The sequence below is a fragment of the Hyaena hyaena genome, unplaced genomic scaffold, assembly GCF_003009895.1.
Source record: "Hyaena hyaena isolate Hyena2069 unplaced genomic scaffold, ASM300989v1 scaffold_221, whole genome shotgun sequence".
Taxonomy (NCBI): domain Eukaryota; kingdom Metazoa; phylum Chordata; class Mammalia; order Carnivora; family Hyaenidae; genus Hyaena; species Hyaena hyaena.
The window spans coordinates 102,162-121,126 of record NW_024080853.1 but is presented as its reverse complement, the minus strand read 5'-3'; the positions used below and the strand labels follow the sequence as shown (position 1 = coordinate 121,126).

Here is an 18,965-nt window from a genome sequence, read left to right as displayed (position 1 = left end):
ACTGCTGGATATATGTGAATGTCCTTTGGAGAAGTCGGATATGCTTTGCAATTTGAAGTGTTCTTTGAATAATTTCCAACTAAACTGTGTCCAAAATAAGAAGTTCTTGAGCAACTAGCTTCCTTTTCAACGCTTTGAGATTCTTCCTGCTCTTTTCTCCTGATTTTCTGGTTTCCTTTCAATCCAGAGAGAGTCTCTTCACCAGAGAGGAGCTTACACAGACTCAATTAAATACCTGCTGCGTTTAATACAGAATAATGTTGAGTGCAGCATGGACCATGGAAATTCAAAGGCTATTTGGCTCTCAGGGACCTTTTTATTTAGTTGGAACACAAACATTCACAGTAAAGTTAATATTATGCCTTATATTTGGGTAGTCCTTTGTCATCTACCATCACCTCTTCTGAATCTTTGCAATAATACTGTGATATCGGTAGGAAAGGATTATTGGCCTGGTTTTTTTTTTTTTTTTTTAACATAAAAAGTCAAATCCAAAGATACGGAGGGATTTAGCAATGCCACATGGCTGTTCAAGAGCTGGGGTATGTGTCCATGTCTTCCAGCTCTGAGTCTAGGCTGTTTTCTTGTTAAAACTATTGTGCCACATTGTATCCTCTAGTACCAAATCAATTTAAAATAAAGAAAATGCAGTATAGGATTGCAAAAGTTTAATGTGGTAGTTGACAGAAATCATTTGACCAAAAGAGTATGAGGGGGCTTCAGTGAGGAAGGTATTTTGTAGGACTCTGAAAGGCTATACTAGGCAGAGAAAGGGGGGTGGGCAATCTAAGAAAAGGGACAAGCAGCAGAAAAGCAAAGTCTGGTGAAAGAATGATGATTAGACCAGAGTTCTTAGGCTATTTGGAAACTGGACTGTTCCAATCCAACTGAATGAGGTATCTGAATTTCCCAGATGTAGGAATTATTGCTTAGGGTAGTGGTTTCGTGGTTTCTTCTTTCCTTCATATTCTTGCACAGAATCTACAGTGCAGAGTTAGGGAGACATGACCTTAGATCTCTAACTGGTGGGCTGAAAAGGTGGGAGTTTCTAGGTTTGGTTTTGTTTGCTAGACTACCACATTTATTTTTTAAAGGCATTGTATGACCTGTTTTAGATAGTTGGGAGCAGCGTCTTTCACCTTAGGGAAATGTGGGTAGATGGTATTCAGGACCACAGAAAATAGTGAACTTAAGTAAATGGTTGATATCAAGGTCAAGAAGTGGTAGGATGATAAGAGGTGGGGGGAACACACCCTGGGATCAGAAGGGTGATTCTCACCGGGGCAGAGGTGCTGAGGATCTGGATTGGTTTAGACCTAGAAGGAAGTGGAATCTCATTGGACACTCTACCTGGGTGGGATCTGGCAGCTCCCTAACTAGGACCTGAACATCTCCGTTGGGCCCTGCCATTGTGACGTGGTCTAGCCAGCCTCAGCTTTAGCTCCAGCCTTGGCTGGGGAGGCTCAGAGCAGTGGCCCCGCAGAGGCGGGAGCGGGGCCATGGCTGAGGTGCCCACTGGCGAATCCAAAGGCACTGAAGTTAAACCCCAGCAGGCCACGGAAAAAACCCTCAAGGCATCGCCAAGGCGGGGTCCTCTCTCGGTGCTCAAAGTGTCCCAGGTGTTGCTCCGAGCCATCACAGCTCACAAAGGGCTGACTCTTGCCACTCTCAAGAAGGAGCTCGGAAAGGCTGGCTACGAAGTGCGGCGGAAGTGCCGCCACTCAGGTGAAGCACCCAGGTCTGATGTTAAGGGCGCGTTTCTCCGGGTCAGCGGCAATGATGCCTCCGGCTACTTCAGGGTCTGGAAGATTACAAAGCCGAAGAGAAAGCCAGGATGCCCGAGGTTGGAGGGAGGTGTGCGCTCTTTGAGGAAGACCCCTCCTGGGCCGCGGAGCCCACGGAGGCGCTGTGTGCGTCGCAAGGCTGTCAAGAAGGCCAGGGAATTATGGAGACAGAGCACGAAGGCAAACAGGAGGATGAAGAAGGTCAGGCCAAGAGCCAAGGACTCGGTGCATTCCAAAGCCAAGGAAGGAGCAAGGGCCAAGATGATGAACCAGGTAAGAGGTCGGACCATAAAGGAAGACATCAGGCCTAGGACCCGAGAGAAGAGGCCAAGTTCGAAGTCCAGGGAAGAGAAGACGCAGGACCAGGAGAAGCTAGTAAAACGCACCATCCAGAAGACAACTTTGGTTAAAACTGACCTAAATTTTTGCGGTCAGGGGAAGACCCACGACCCAAGGGCTGCTTACGCAAAGACTTCTGCTAAAGCTTTAAGTCCTGGGTATGCAGCGGGGTATCTGTAATGTGGGAGAAATTTCCCTTCCTCCAGGCACAGATGCCTTTCCCCTTAGGCTCTAATGAGAGCAGCTCTCACACACTGAAGTGGACAAAACTGTATACAAGACCTTTCCACTACATTGTGTCTGTTTCCTCTTTGCGGTACTCAGAAGGGTAAGGGTGGGTGGTGAGGTGAGACCTAAAGCAGAAGTATATGGGGTGAAGAGACAGATGTTGGGGTTCTGTTCCTGCTTCAGGACCCAGGAAAATACCTTTCAGAAGGAAAAAAGAAAAGTAGAAGAAAGTGGCAACTTGAGGAAATTAGATAGAAGTATTGAATTAACATTAGACACCCTATCAAATCCAAATTGAATTCTGGGGAGAAGGGCATGTGAAGAAAGAAATGGGGGGCATTGCTGGGACAAGAAAATAGGCAACCTTTAAGATGAGTGGTCTTACTGGTCCAAAGTGTTCTTAATTGAAATTCCTTTTAGGAAAAAGTCCCTTCTCCCAAAATTGTAATGGGTTTGTAGTGTTTGCTTGACTTGATAATTTTAATTTTAAAACTTTGTCTTATTTGTTAATCTTCAGTTAAATGAGAGTGTGACAGCATCTAGTACAGACCTTGGCACAGGGTAGGTGCTCATTACTGAGAGTTCAATGAGTATAAATAATTTGTGATGATGTAATAATGGCTATAGCAGAAAATTATACAGGATCAGTACTTAATGAGACCAGGATTCTAGTCAAAGTTCTGCCACTCTGACCTTGGCTGAGTTGTACTTACCTGTTCATATAGCCTTGGTTTTCCTTCTCTGTAAAAAAAAAGTTGGAATTGGGCTAGGATGATTTTAGGTGATTTTAAGTGTTAGTAAAATAAGAAGGGCTTAAAATATCATGACATAGGCTTTTCTTGCCAAAATTCAGTAAGGGAATTATCAACTTGGAAAGTACTAACTATAAGAAAGGATATTATTAAGATTTTTATAGAATTCAAAAAAAAATAAATAAACCAGAAAAGATTTATAGTATGCATACCAGAAATATAAGGAGATGGGAAAGGCTAACTAATGAATAGCTAAGTCTTTTGCTTTTCTTAAAAAACAACAGGCATTGAACACTATATATCAAATATGGAGCAAATGTATGATTTCTTTTAGTTCTGAATGCAGAGGTTCAGAGCAGCATGGGAGTAGTTCTCATGCCATAGTTCGTGACAGAACACAGAAATAGTCCCTAGGGAAGTAAACATTAAAGTAGCTGGTTCAGGGAAATGATTTGCTGTTTCCAACTGATGCCAAAGGAATAGGGAAAAGGAAACAACTGGGAAGGTGCGTTTTATTCTTGAAAAGAGGTAAGAGTGATGGTGGTAGGTGGGAAGGTATTGGAACAACCTGGGGAGCTTTTTCAGAGTGTGCCTGACCAAGCTTTTGCCAAGAGTCTGGTATCTCCTACACGGGGGAACAGGGTATGTGTATTTACAAAAAAAAAACCAAACAAAAAAACAAAAAACAAAACCACACAAAAACAAAAAAACAAAACAAAAAAAACCCAAAAAAGAAGAAAAGAAAGCTTACATGATACTAATAATCACCCTCTCACACCATTAAATAAAAAAAAAAATCACACCACTTTAAACTTATGCACAGCTAATAGTAAAATGCTTGCAGTATATCTCATCTATAGATGGCTTGAACTTTTAAATTTCCACCTGCTGTAATTAGGTTCATTGTGTTCCTAAATTGTCTGTGAGTAGCAGAATGAAGCAAACAGAATCAGAGAATAGGGAGCCATCTGGAAAGAGGCAGTGAAAAACACTGTCTATTGAACACAATTAAAACAAAATTAATCAGATGTCTTTGTGAGAGTTAGGTGTATTGCCCCTTTATAGTCCTGGGAGGTTTTAGTTTTTTATTTTTATTTTTGAGAGAGAGAGCATGAGTCAGAGAGGGGCAGAGAATGGGAGAAAGAGAATCCCAAGCATGTGGAGCCTAATGCGGGGCTTGAACCCACAAATCATTAAGATCATGACCTGAGCCAAAGTTGAATGCTTAACCGACTGAGCTACCCAGGGGCCCTTATAGTCCTGGCAAGTTTTTACATAAAGAATCAGATGATCTAAAACTAGATACCTTTTCTCCTAAAATGGGATGGAAAACACTAGCAAAATTTTTTTTTTAGATTTCCTAAGAACCATCACAGTTCTGTCAGTAAATTTATCGAATTTATTAAGTGTCAGATCCTGACTGTAAGAGCTAACAATTGTCATCTCAGATTATCTTTCATTAATAAGCTTTAGGGTGGCTGTACTCCAGTGAAATGTAGGAAATGACTTTACTCATTGGCAAGCTATCCAGATTATCTAGATCATAATGCTAGTTGGGTAACTCTGTGACAGGAATTCCCAAGAATAGATAATCTCATCCCAAGTGTTCACTAATGACTAAATGCCTGCAAGATTCTGGGTAATTTACTGAATAAAGATGGATAAAGCATAATCCCCACTTTGAGCTCACACTCTAATGGCATATTTGTTTTTTTTTTTTATTTTTTTTAATGTTTTATTTATTTCTAGGAGAGAGAGAGAGAGAGAGCGTGAGCAGGGGAGGGTCAGAGAGAGGAGTCACAGACTCTGAAACAGGCTCCAGGCTCTGAGCTGGCAGTCAGCATAGAGCCCGATGCGGGGCTCGAACCCACGAACCGCGAGATCATGACCTAAGCGAAAGTCGGATGCTTAACCGACTAAGCCAGCCAGGCGCCCCTGGGTTTTTAACTTAGAGCAAATGGAACATCCCTGACCTCAATGCTTTCCTTTTATCTCAACTGCCTGGTACGATGATGATGATCAGAAAATTGTTGGACTTTAGAGTTGTAACAAAGCTTAGATGCCCTTTAGCATCAACTAGTCAATGGTTGTTGATAAAACAGTTAACAAAAATACAAATAGCCTTTAAATATATGAAAAAGATACAGTTTTACTCATGAGATGCACATTAAAACAATAACATTTTTAATCAAAGGTTTTAAGAACCTACTCCATCGGTAAGGCTGTGGGGGAACAGGCACTCACACACAACACTAGTGAGAGTGTAAATGGAGGAAATTTCTCTTTTACAATTACAAATGCAAATATCCTTTGACCCAGCAGAACCACTTTATCTTTCAGACGTAAATGCATTTGTGAAAAGACTTATGTCCAAGGTATTCAGGGTGGCACTGCAGTAACAGAAAAGGAAATAATCTAAATTTTACTAGGGGATTGGTTAAACTGAAGCTTCCATAAAGTGAAATAGCATGCAGCTATAAAAAGGGGGTATTCTCAATGCATTATTACAAGCTCCCAGAGACAATTCGGGACATTGAGTATACCATACTACCTTTTGTGTAAAATGGAGGAAAGTATACCTCTTCATAACTGTATAAAATTCTGGAAAGATGCACACAAAAAAACTGTGAGGGGAGGGTGATGGGAATTGTAGAGGATACATAGAAATGAGACTCTTACTTTTTTTGTATTTGTTTTCAAAATCATATAAATTGTAACATGTTCAAAAATAAGGTAGAAGATTCCATGTAGTTGTTATTTATAGCTTTTTCATTTATAAGGTGGTTTGTACTTTTACATGAATATTTAATTTCATTTTCACCTCAATCTCTTCGATCTTAAGTAAAAAGGTAATGTTTAGAAAATATGTACTTTAGAAACTGACTTCTAGTTGTGAATCCACTCAGTAACTCTCCAAGATATCTTTTCAATGTAGTTTCATATCAGAAGTTAGGATTCATTTCTACACTGAGTGTTTTAATAATTTAGAGGGTGTTTGGGTTTTTTTGTTTGTTTGTTTGTTTTGCAAGGGGAAGTGTTCTCAAACACATTGTAGGGTGTGTGTTTTCAGAACATGCAAGCATCTCCATTTGTCAGTGGTCTCAAAGCAGTAGCTCTCTACTGTCCCCCCTCCTCTAGGGAGCTCTGAGATGGCAAGGCAGTGTAGTTGGGCTGGAAATGCCGTAGCTCTCTACTGTCCCCCCTCCTCTAGGGAGCTCTGAGATGGCAAGGCAGTGTAGTTGGGCTGGAAATGCCTAGCAAGGACAGGAAGACATTCTGGGAAATTAATGTAGGGCACCATGTCAGAGAGGGAATCTGAAAAAGAGAAAAGCCAAAGGATTTGGAAGAAAGGAACTGAAGACTGGGGTGGGGGTGGGGGGTCAACATGAAGCCATGGATGAGGCTGGGAAAGGCACTGATGGAGAGTAAGGAGAGGAAGTCAGGATTTCAATAGACCACTGGAACTGACAGAAAGAAGAGGGTCCTCTGTGAACAATCACAGCTGTGTTTCTCCTCCCCCTTTTGTCAATTCTTTCCCTCCTCCCTTTCTGTTTAGGAGAAAAACCAGACTTGTCAAGAGTATTACTCCAAGTGACTGTGGGAAGTAAGAGTGAACACAAAATAGGGAAACCTGAAGCATTGAGGCAGGTGACAATACAGCCTGGCTGGTGTTCAGAAAGCTGCAGAGGCAGATCATCCCCTAAACAGTAGGCTTGAAGCTCCATGGCAACTCCCATGGAGGAAGAGCAAAGTCTTTGGGATACACTCAAGGCCTGGGGGGCGGCTCCTTCCCCTCTTCCCCATGTCCCATGAAGCTCCACAGGCGGGATGTTGTGGCAGTGGATCAGAGGCTAGTGGTGTCCATGCCAGCTTCCCATGTTTACCCCCACACTATTTTTATTCTCTTACTTTATTCTCTTGATACCTTTTGCCATCCTCTTTACCCACAAGGGTGAGTATGTCTGGTGGACCCACTTTTTGACTAACCCCATATGTGCATGCCTCCTCTGGCTCCCCCCACCAAATCTACAATTACTGTTAAGTTTGCCTAGGGGGTCAATTCATAGTCACCACCATCACCTGTTTCCAGACTTGGGTTCAGCACTTTAAGGGTCTCCCAAGAGCAGGGTCAGTACTTGAATGAACCCTGAGATGGAGGGCCTTCTTAAGTTTTCTCCCTAGACCCTTACCTGCCTTAGCCTAGGTCCAGTCCTGCTCAGCAATCTGCTTTCCCCATCTCCAGGTTAGGTGAAGACCAGCTGACTAGGGAGGGACATCTGGAATCCAGGATACCAAGAGAGAGATGGGGAGGCCTAACTTGTGGCATCTCAAGGTTTATGTTTTGGGGAGGAGCAGTGAAGGGGCTCACGCATGACTGTGATTCCCCCCAGAGCAGTCTGGTGTCCCCCACTCTGCTGCAACCTTTTGATCATGAGGGAAGAGCTGAGAATGGAGGGAAGAGGAGAGGAGAGAACTAAGAGAGGAAATCAGTGACACAGCCAATAAGACCTTTATCCAACTGACAGGGACATTAGGGAGCATATTAGAGACCCCTAAGGATACAGACAAAGGTCCCCAGTGGGTAACCCCATGGGAAATTCACAGTCCATCAGAGGGAACCAAGTCAGACAAGAGCTAGAAATCTAGCAGGCACAGAGAAGTTGGGCTGGATAGCAAGTGGGCATAGACTCCCAAAACCTCCTGGAACAGGGTGCCTTGGTGTGCAGTATCATGGCAGGAAGGTGGTACGAGGGGAAGGCTCAGCTGAGGAACACGCTGAGTACAGGGACCATGGTCACACTTGATTTCCCAGGCCTGGAAGAGCTAGTACCTGGCACATAGTGAGATTGCCAAAAATGGCTTATAAAATTGAGACTGACACTCAGGAACTACAGAAGACAGGAAGAGATTGACTAAATTCAAGTAGCAAAAAGTAGAAATCCACTTTGGAAGCTGAATCCAGGGAAGAAGAGCCTGCAGGGAATTGAGTAGAGGGCCTGGACTTGGCAGTATGGACAACCTCCTAGCCAGGTTAGGATGTGGGAAAGGGTGTGAGAGAGAGAGATGCAGAGTGGTGAGACGGCAATTGAGCTGCTAGAGCCAAGCCAAGGATTGAAGGGAAGAAAATGGGAAGTATGAGTACTTGATCCTGCTTGTAGGCTTACAGCTGACAAACTGAACAACAGGCAGAGGGATGGGGGGCTCATGGTGAGCAGAACTGGCTAGAAACCTAAAGATAGTAACTATGACGGAAAGAGAAGGATAGGGATTAGGAAGAACATATATCCTTGGGAAGGTGAGGCATTCCCCAGGCAAAACAAAACAAAACTACTAAACCAAACCAACTGAAAAAGAGAAATAGGAGTGAAGAGTGGAGGAGGAGCTCCATTGATTGGGAAAATGAAGGCAATGACTGGAAAAGCAAGAGAGAGAGACCCTGAAGCCTGGAGTTGAAGAAAACTGTAGCTAAGCCTCTCCTTGGGGAGAGGAGCTGATCACTTTCAAAAAGACTTAGGTTCACTCCAATCTTTTGACCTTGGAGAGCCCCACAGGGGTGGTCAGTTCAGCCTGTCCTCATGAGTTTGGTTAGGAGAGGACCTAGAGGTAACAGGACCAGGGCCTGCAAGACAGATCCCTTCCTGCAGCCTGAACTGGACAGAATCTTCATGCAGGAAATGCATTTTTGACATAGGTTCCACGGTTTAATTGATTACAACTCTACCTGGTAAACAGTCTGGGTTCAAATCTCATTTCTGTCACATATTACTAAATGCTCCTGGTTCTTTCTTGTGTCCTGGGGAGTCCCAATACTTCTGTTGCCCTTGCCCATAGGGTATGCCAATTCATGGTTAGAAATCCCTTGCATGGTACCTCATTGGTCTCCAATGCAATCGTGAGGTTGGAAAACTTGGTTCCTTAAGGAGGTGGCCTTACCCTCTATCCTGTGCTAAATGTCCACCTTGCATGCCTCCAGGGCAACTAATTATTAGGTCAGGAGAAGGACCAGCTAACTAGCAAAGGAGGACCATTTCCTTAGATGGTGGTTTTTCAGTTTTACATTGGATTTCCCTTCTTTGAGGTATCTGCTCTTATATATCCTTTTAGATTTCTGGGCCCATGAATCCTCAGTGCCCATTTTAGAAGCTTTAAGCCCCAGTCAGTCACAGCACAATGGTAGCTGCCCCCCAACAATTTCTAAAATTGTTGCCTCACCCAGTCCTTTCACCGATTTAAGGGTGTGGGAAGACCGTGGGACTCAAGGGAATCAGGACTAAGGAGAAACTAGCCTGGAGGGGTTGCAGAAAATAAATCTGGCAGCAAGGATTTAAAGAGAAGAGGGTGAGGTACCACTGACTGAAGTGGAATTTGAATTTCCTAGCCAGTGATTCTCAAACTTTAGCATACATCATATATTCTGGAAGGCAAGTGAAGGTTGACTGCTGGGCTCCACTCTCAGAGTTTCTGATTCAGTTTGTTTGGGATGGAGCCTGAGAATTTGCATTTCTAAAACAAGTTCCCAGGTGATGTCCATGTTGCTGGTTCAGAGACCACCTTTTGTGACCCAAGGCCTAATACAGTACTCCAGGGAACAGAAGGGAATTTTGCCAGCTCAGGATCTCTAAGGGGTCTACAGGAATAGATTTCACTTTTCTGTTACTGCTCATCCCCACTAATCCCCATCCAGTGCATTCATCTGAATTGAGATGGAAAGAACATGTCTTCTGGCATCTCTGGTTCTGAGTCAGGGCTCGCCTTGCCCTTGATGGAAATAAGGAAACAGTGGTTTGAGTTGCTGAAGTGCTGGAAAGGAAAGGACTTTGTCACAAATTATCACCCTTTAGCTCCTGGAAGGCATAACATCACTTTTACAAGGGAAACTTTTCTTTCCACTTCTATCAGAGCTAAGGCTTAAAATGTAAATAACTCTGGGAAAAGCTAAAACTTTAAGTTATTTCCTCCAGTGTAAGGGATTCTTTGCAGACATACTTTGATGGAGTAGAAAGGGGAGGACACTTGGGCCCTGAACACGTAGAGGTACCACAGAAAGAAAAGATGACAGGTTCCTGAAGATGGACTTTCCCATTTTACATTTCCCCAGAGAAAACACAGAGACGGGTTTTTATTTAAAGGGGACAGGGTGAACATGTGGTAAAGCAAGCTGGGAGAAAGATGGGAGTTTGAGACTGATTCCCTCAGTGGGAAAAATCATTCAAATCTATTCACCCATCTGATGGCTGTTTTTTTTTTTTTTATTTTTCATCCAAGAGAAGTGGTGTTGGACCGAGGTAGAGAAGATAGTGGCATATCAAAATGACCTACAGGGATGTCCTTTCTGCAGAAGGCTCTTAGACTCCATGATATCTTTCATTTGGATACTATAACTGCCTCCACACTTTGGGGGCTTCAGTTGCTCTCCTTACATTTACTAAAACAGATCAAAGGCTGGAGGTTAACATTTGGTTATTAAGAGGTGTAATCTGATAGTACAGGGAGTCACCCCCCACAAGTCTTTAAAACAAAGTTTTTGAGGAACTGAATTTGTCAGCATGTCATCTTTTAGAAAAAAAAAAACACTGAGTAGAATGTAAGCAATATTCTTCGTGTCATTAAAGATTAGACTCTGTCTTTATCCCCTATTGCCTCCACTATCTTAGTCCCTAAAACATTTCATAATCCTTGCGTTGTAATTCTTGACACAGATATATAATGACCATATTGGGTCAGGGTAACTCCCTATGATCCCAGTTTACTGTTTCCATGGATAGGCTATGAACCTGCTAAATGTATATATAAAACAGAGTGAATTGCTAATGTCTGTTTTTCTCAACAAGTGAGTTTCTGGTTTTCATCAGATTTTCAAAAGGATCTATGGTCAAAACAGGTTCTGAACCATTGCTTACATAGAGCTGATCTGCATTAATGAATGAGGCATAGTGGGAGGGTAAAAGAAATGGCATAGTCCAGTTTTACCACTGGAATCCAATACTCTCCTATTCTCTGGGGTATCTCCTAATACTAATCCTAAAATGTTCCTGTCTCTGAGGACCTTTTAAAGGGCTGGCCATTTTGCTCTATTACTAGGAACATACGCAAGAGAAGTACATTCCAAGCAAAGAAGGAAGGCTGCTCTGAGCAGCAGAAGGGAGGCAGGGGCTGGGCTGCTCAACTCATATACACTTTAAGAAGTCCAGTCAACAAAATGGCCCTATTTTCAGCTCCATTTGGGTCTAGACCTCTGAGGAGCTGAGATTCACCCAGTTTTTCCTAAGCAAATGGGACAGTCATTAAACTGGATTGTTGCAGCTTGCTTCCTCTTGCCTCTCTAGTTAATTCCACCAATTGTGGTGGAGGAATAAGTGTGTTAAGGACAAACCAGAGTCTAAGCATTAAAGAGAAACTACCCCCACTTTCATCTGCTTTGCTCCTCTCTCTCCCTAACCCCAAACTGCTCTTACATACAAGATAATTTTTAAATTATAAGATTGGTATTAACATGTTATCAATAAAGCAAAACAATGACCAACTTATCAATCAACATATGCTAGAATACTTATGCAAGTCCTGGAGTTAAGAGTCTTAGTGTGGGTACTTGCCCAGAATTGGGAAGAAAACCCATTGTATTACTCTGCATCAGCTGAAAAGCTAAACCATAGCCATTTTCCCTAAAGTTCTGGGAGAATGAGATCCTCAAGAAAAACTGTCTCCTTGATGAGGCAATCAAGGTCAAATAAGAGTGATGACAACAACCTGCAAGCACTGTGATTCCTGCCCTAATTTCCCAGCACTAAAACAAGACAAAGAAACCCACTTAGCACAAAGCTTCTATATGCAACTTACTTGAAATCAATAAGAAACAGCTCACCTCACTGAGGATGGGTCTTTCTTTCTCCTCCCAGGCAAAAAAAAATCTGTGGCCCAGAGAGTCAGACCTAGACATACATATCCAGTTGTCCTGATCTCACTAATACCAGGAAAGACAATATATCTCAACTTCCACAACTTAACCCATCACTTAACCCTTTCCATGAGGGCACTCTTAATTGTTCAGCTTACTTCCTATCTTGAAACAAAACAAAAACTCCCATACAATCCCTACTACCCTCATCCTCAGAAAACAGCCCCTAGAAAATCTAGCTTGTACAGTTTGCACTTTGCATGCTCTCTGAATTCAAAGACCCTGCACACAGATACACATAGACACATAAAGACACAGTCAAGAGGAGAGGGGTCTGTTCAAGGGGATAAAGTTTTTTTCTTCGGTGTGGGCCTGGGTTACTTGGGATATAAGTCCATCTCTTAGCATTGTGGGGTGATCTCTCAGCTGGATATATGTATGAGGAGGATGAAGGGAGTAGGAATGGGGGGTGAAAAAGTTCTTGTTTCTATTTTTCAGTAGGTGGAGGTAAGAGGTGTGGATGTATATTTGGATGATCTGGTTAAGGGTGATGGACCCACACAGGAATGAGGTCTGTCCCTCAGCTTTCATTTGGTAAAAAAAAGGGGGGCCCTGGGTACCTGATCACTATCTCTTTCCTGTTTCCTCATTGCTCTCTAACCCAGTGTTCACCAGAGTGTGTTTCATGGAGTCACCAGTTCTGTGGGATGTAAGATAGAAAGGATACTGAGGTCAAATAAATTTAGGAAACACTGCATTAAAAGAGGCTTAACAATTCCCTGTACCCATAAGTTCTCAGAGCCTTTAATATGCTAATATGGCCTTTCTCTCTCTATACAGAGAGAATATAAGAGTTATAGTATACAAAGGTGGTACTGAAATATTTAACTGGGATGGCATAGGCTCCAACCACTCAGCTTGGACATCAGTAATAAACTGCTGACTCTCAAGTGGTACCCTTGAGAATGGGCTTAGGCTGAATATCAGCTCATGCAGTAGGCACTGTTTCCTAAAAATTTTGCCCAAAGAACTCCTCTCGTGTGGTATCTCAAAGAACTGGTGAGAAATGTCTGGCCAATGTTGGAACCTCATCTTGGATGAGGAACCTCCATCTAGCGATGGAGCCAGGGCTCACAATTCTGGCCATTGGGGTGCAGGAGAAGGGCAGCTCTGGGAGAGACTCCTGGTAGCACCAGCTGATGATAGATGTGACCACAGCTGCAGCAAAAACAGATTTCAAAAGACAGACGTCCCTCTGTCCCAGCTGCTCCGGGGACTTTGTCCCTGGTGGGTCAGCAGGTGCCTGTCCAGGTGATGTTTACGGCCAAAGCTCTTTTCACAGCGAGGGCACTGGAAGGGCTTCTCCCCAGTATGGGTCAGCCAGTGTCTCACCAGGTGGTGCCGTCGGCCAAAGCTCTTCCCACACTCAGTGCACACATGGCACTTTGGCACTGGTGGGGCACGCTGCCGTTTCCTAGCCCCAGGGCTCTCTCCAACCTCTTGGCCCTTGCAGGATTTGCCTTCCGCATGCACTCTCTGGTGGCTGGCCAGATGGGAGTTGCATCGGAAATTCTTGCCACACTCAGAGCACCTGCTGGGCTTGTCATGTAGGTGGGTTTTCTGGTGCCGGATCAGGTGATGTCTTCGCCCGAAGCTCTTTTCACACTTGAGGCAGCTGTAGGGCCGCTCCCCAGTGTGTGTTTGCTGGTGTCTGGCAAGATGGGAGCCCCACACAAACTGTTTCCCGCATTGGGGGCATGTGTGCGGTCTTAACAGGGAATCCATCTCTGTGCTACATAGAAGGTTTGAGAAGCTATCTTCCTGAAGAAAAGGTGGACCAAGGAGCATTCCTCTGGAGCTCCTGGGCATGGAATCCCAGCTCTCATCCTGCTCTGGGTTCCAGAGAACAGTATCTTCAGACACACTAGATAACATTCTGGGAGGTTCTGCTTCTAGTTCAGGGGTATCACCCTCGTGCTCACTTCCATCTCCTGTGGAGAAGGGAAAATACCAACCCCAAGAGGGGAGTCACAAGAGAGTACCCCAGGACCCAAGTCATAGGTGAGGTACTATGATTCCTGTTAGGGCCTAAACCTCATGCCACAAAGGCTGAGAGAACAGGTTCTCATGTTGTATAAAACAGTGCAAGAGGTGCAGAGGTTAAAAGCCTAGGCTTAGGAAGCAGATTACCCAATTTTGAATCTCAGCTTTCCCACTTAACTTCTGTAAACCTTCATTTTCTCTTCTGTAAAATGGTAATAATTATAGGATAATTGTTATGAGATAGATACTATAGTACCTGTACATAGTGAGCACTTAGTAAATGGTCTATGCTATTGTTGCTATTTATTTATTACTATAAGCATAGATGGAGAGAATTAAGAAATGTGCTGAAATCCTCACTGGCTGAGTGACCACCTGTCAGCAATACTAGAGACATTGTGGAAGCATTTACAATAACATCAACAATAACAACAACAGCAACTAACATTTATTGAGTGCTTATTATGTGCCTGGTATTGTTCTACTATGTTAACATACTTAAATCTCACAATAATACATGGATGAGGAGCCCGAAGAAGGGTGAATTTCTTTTCCAGGGTCCCCCAGGTGTGGTCCTGGATTCAAATCCACAAAGTTTGGCTCTAGAGCCTGCCTTCTAAACCTTTCTGCTACACTGTCTTGCCATTGAAGACAAAGATCTCTAAACTTTTTGACTCCATAACTCGCTGAGCAGAGTAGGGATTAGATGGACAGATAATGATGACACTCCAAGAGGGGTGAAGGAAATGGCTGAAAGTCTATTGTAGGTGCTTACCTGTATATGTGACCCTTAGGATGTCCCTCTCCTCTAAGTCTTGGGGGTCAGGGACCCATTGCTCTTCCCCTCCTTCTAGCTGAGAAAGCATGTCCAGTTTGGGAATTGGAAATCCTGCCCGTGGGAAAGGAAAACAGAGATGTCAATGAGTTCAACTGTAATTATCTACTTCTGGAAAAAAGTGATTTCCTAGATTATTCCTTGGAACTGAAAATAAAAGGCGGCCATATACAGGCCTCTCTCCCCAAACCCCCATGTGATTTCTCTTAAGTCCCTCTTTTTTCTTTTAGAAAATCATATTCTCTTCCCTAGTGTGTCTGTTCTCTTCCACTCAAATTCCACTCAAATTTCAAATACTCCTAGCCCAATTGTGCTTAGCTTCACTTAATTAGCCCTACTAGAGCTGTCCTACCCCCACACTCCCAACATACCCTATATAGCTGCTGAGTTTCCAAGGACTCAGTTCCATCAATTAAAGGTTCTTCTCTCTGCTTTCTAAGAACCTCCCAATTCCCAACCAAGATGAGCCTAAAGTTCTTGTCTCTACAATTCAAAATTATTTTGCTGTGGGCTTTTAAAAAAATGACACCTCATTTCCATTCTCCTTGGATTAGCCTTAATGTTTTTTCTCTGGTGAAACCTTACACAGATTGCCAGCCAAGGAAAGTACCCTAGACAAACACTATCCAATAGCTCTAGAGCAGATGACTCCATCCTCCCAGATAATAATCTTATAAAAATGGCTAAGGAAGATCATGCTTACTTAGAGAGACCACTATCCCACAGTTTTCCTGCATGACATATTCTCCATAAAAGTCTGTCTGAGAAGGGTCTAGGCTCCGCCACTCCTCCTGAGAGAAGCACAGCGATACATCCTTGATGGTTACCAGGCCCTGAAACAAAATGCAGCATCATCTGTTAGTAATTGTTCCTTAAGGAAAATGTGATCTCAGTATAAAAGGCTGATATAGTAGAGGAGAGAGGCACAGGAGCATCTAGAAAGAGAATTTCCCAGAGATAGGGTATTTGTTTTGGTGAAGGGTAAATGAGTAGAGGGGTAAAAGTAGTAACGGTCAGTGAATGAGTGAGGACAATGTCTCTTGAGGAGTTTCCCACTGGGACCATAGGAAGTTGGAGGCACCATAAACTCATTGTTCCCTCTGTTTAATTATAGGTATCTGTCCAGTGCTTCCCACTTGCCTTACTCTTTTCATTGCAGAAACTGGGTGCTAACATCTCCTTCCTTCACTTGACCTTTCCTTTTCTATCAGCACAAAATCACACAGATAAAACATTCTTGCTCTCCACCCATCATGCCATATCCCTAACTTTTGAGGCAGCATAATAGGGTGGCTAGGAGCCCAGATTCTTGAGCCAAATGACTCCTGGCTCTGCCACTTTATTAGCAGTTTGGCCTTACACAAGTGCTTTAATCTCAGCCTACCCTATTTTCTCATCTGTATAATGGGCATAATTTAGTTTCTCTCAGGGTTAAATGGGTTAATACACATAAAGCATTCAGAGAACCACAAGTATGGTAAGCATTCTGGGAGTGTAGCTACTACTACCATTATTATCTTTCCATGGTTCTTCCATTGCCTTCTGAATCTAAACCTGTTCTCTCTCTCTGGCTCTGTCTCTCTTTACATCTTTCTATTTTCTCTTTTTTTCCATAAATGCTCCATTGTCCACCCAGTCCTACCTATTTTATGTTCTTCCAAACTTCCTTCAGGTCACCTTTTCCTAATATTTCTGGTTTTTTTTTTAAAGGACATTAATAAATTTTTCTTAAAACCCCTCTAGGGATAGCACAGCCATCCATTAAAAACAACTTAACCTCTAGGAAGTCCCCCTCTTCTTGTTGAGCCTCCACTTATTTTTTCAAGGGTATTACGAGCCCCTTGGAAACAAAAGAATCTGTTCAGTTATAAGATGAGGAAACCATCAGTGATCATGTAAAATAACAAATCAATAGGATGATGCTGAGGCTACAGAAAGACAGCTGTGATGAGACCCTGGGAGAGGCTAAGGAAAGCACACAGCCCACCTGTGATCCTGCCGCAAGAAGTGCAGCTGCCATCTCCCAATCTCCGGTGCTCCCCTCCTGGGGAATGGCAGGAACCCAGGGAGCCGACTGAGCTAAAGAGAGGAAAGAGGAACCACTAGAGATGGACCATCCACCCTTTCCCAATAAGAGAGTGGGCCCCATGTTAAAGGAGCTTAAGGGTCACATTTTCCTGTATCTATGCCCACTCATAAAATTCAAATGCATACACCTAATGGAAGAGACCTTTACTCAAAATATTCTGCAAGGGTATTGAATGGTTTTTAGTAGAACTTATTATGTCAGCCATCTCTACTGGACTAGCTGTGGTTTGAATTTATATTATTTGAAAGTAATTTTCACCTAGTAAAGTGCATCTCACTGGGTGTGTTCTCAACAGTAATCAGAGCTGTTGTCACTTCCTTTGTCTCCCACATACAGTACCACTAACCATGCACTTGCAGCATGTGCAGGAGTGATTATGCAAGAAATGGGAAAAATTCAGTTTCAAGGTTTACAGAACTCAAGACCTCCTTATATCCCTGTGACCAGGGCCCAGGAAGAATGGACTAGTCCTGGTACTGGTTATGGTGTTCAATCCATGGCAATCTGGGGATTTTTAACTCTACTTTCAACAGAGATTAAGAGACTACTCTTTGCACTGTACTTCCTCTCCAGCTACCCAAACACTCACACAGACACCCTCCAGGCTCTCACCCTTCTCCTGAAGGGACTGTGGCTCCTCTTCAAGGTCACAGCACAGGTGCTCTAGTGGCCCTGGTGCTGTTCTCCATGATCCCTCTTCTTGGCTTCCCCTTTCCACCTGAGGCTCTGTTCCATCCAGCTGGACATTCATTGACTCCCATCCTGTCCCCAGGACTGCTGTCTGTTCTGAAAGCATTTTTGCTGCAAACCCAAATTTTAACCTGAAACAAATTCATTATCAGCTGTGCCCATTAAAAATGTAAAGGGGTAATATTCCTAAGGGAGTTATGGAAAACAGCCCTAGGGATAAAAGATGAAACTGGGTAAGAGAAACTTGATGGAAGATGAACTTTAAAAGTTTGGTTGTTCCAATCAACTGAGCCTGGGCCAAGCTTCTTGGAGAAACTAGGAAATGAGCAGGTAATAAATAGCAGTCATTAACCGTTATTTTGGGGACCTCATGATAGATACAGATATCCTTGCTGGCTGGAAGAACTTCATTTAAGGAAAAAAAAAAAACAATCCTGGAAATTCAAAAGCTTTGATTCCAATTCCATTGAATTTCAACCACTGAAAACACAATAAAGTAAGCAATCTGGACACATGCAGGAAGGAATGTGCACTGACTTTCATTCAACAAAAATGGATATAGTCACAAGATTTTCTGCCACAAATCCCATTCTCACCAATTAGTTCAGAATGAAATGATTACTATAGGCAGAAGTCCCAGCCAAGGGTGAGGGGTGTGTGTGTGTGTGTGTGTGTGTGTGTGTGTGTGTGTGTCAGGAGTACACACCTCCTTTAAGAGACTAAACCAAATGACACCTCACTTGAGCCTCAACAAAGAGACACGACCTCTCACTCTGATGCAGAAAATGAGAACTGGTAATAAATGTGGTACAAAGACCAATTACTCAGAAAGCAGGGGTTAAAACTCCCAAGCAACCCTAACAGATAGGAGAAATTGTTAGTCAATGAGAAGTTGATGTCTAATTGAGAAAAGTAAAAAAGAAGAGAAAGTGTTTGAACCAAAAGTGGATAAAGGGGGAAATAGTTGCTGCTAATATGGCCTCAGGGTGAATTAACAATCCTATGAGTTGAGACAAAAGAAAACACTTGAGACAGGAAAGATCCAGTCAGATCTCACTAGAAAAATATATTCAATTTTAAAGAAGAGTATGAACAAGCCAGAGTATGTTCCATCAGAAGAAACAAAAGTGGAGAAAGAGATGGGAAATACTAGGGCATTGGGGAAAAGTTAAAAACAATAGATACAGTTTTCTCCTATCTAGGAGAAAAGAGAAGTGGTTTCTATCTCTGTGTACACATCTATTCTCTTGATTGCAAGAGAAGAGAATTTGGGTTAGATAAAAAAAAAAAAATTCTTAACAATAATCCT

At 43.0% G+C, this 18,965-nt stretch overlaps 2 protein-coding genes across 4 annotated transcripts in view; one reads left to right on the top strand and one right to left on the bottom strand.

The window, feature by feature from the left end:
• Positions 1-1,499: 1,499 nt before the first annotated feature.
• Positions 1,500-2,303, top strand: LOC120239032 (testis-specific H1 histone). The gene has a single exon (XM_039243127.1). It carries the CDS (start codon positions 1,500-1,502, stop codon positions 2,301-2,303), a length of 804 nt encoding a protein of 267 aa, XP_039099058.1.
• Positions 2,304-10,664: 8,361 nt separating this feature from the next.
• ZNF641 (zinc finger protein 641) overlaps positions 10,665-18,965 on the bottom strand; it is a 72,416-nt gene continuing 64,115 nt past the window's right edge. For 2 of the 3 annotated variants that reach the window (XM_039243101.1, XM_039243099.1), the window contains exons 2-6: positions 17,579-17,787; positions 16,865-16,956; positions 15,581-15,710; positions 14,818-14,931; positions 10,665-13,990 (exon numbers count right to left, since the gene is read on the bottom strand). In XM_039243101.1, the coding sequence (XP_039099032.1) occupies positions 13,236-13,990; positions 14,818-14,931; positions 15,581-15,710; positions 16,865-16,956; positions 17,579-17,762 (1,275 nt within the window). In that variant the 5' untranslated portion in view covers positions 17,763-17,787 and the 3' untranslated portion in view covers positions 10,665-13,235. Of the gene's footprint in view, positions 13,991-14,817; positions 14,932-15,580; positions 15,711-16,864; positions 16,957-17,578; positions 17,788-18,965 lie in introns of those variants that run through there. The other variant, XM_039243102.1, reaches the window with a different exon arrangement.

Excerpts from the sequence above, each read along its gene's own strand:
- LOC120239032 (XM_039243127.1), top strand. The coding sequence starts at position 1,500 with ATGGCTGAGGTGCCCACTGGCGAATCCAAAGGCACTGAAGTTAAACCC.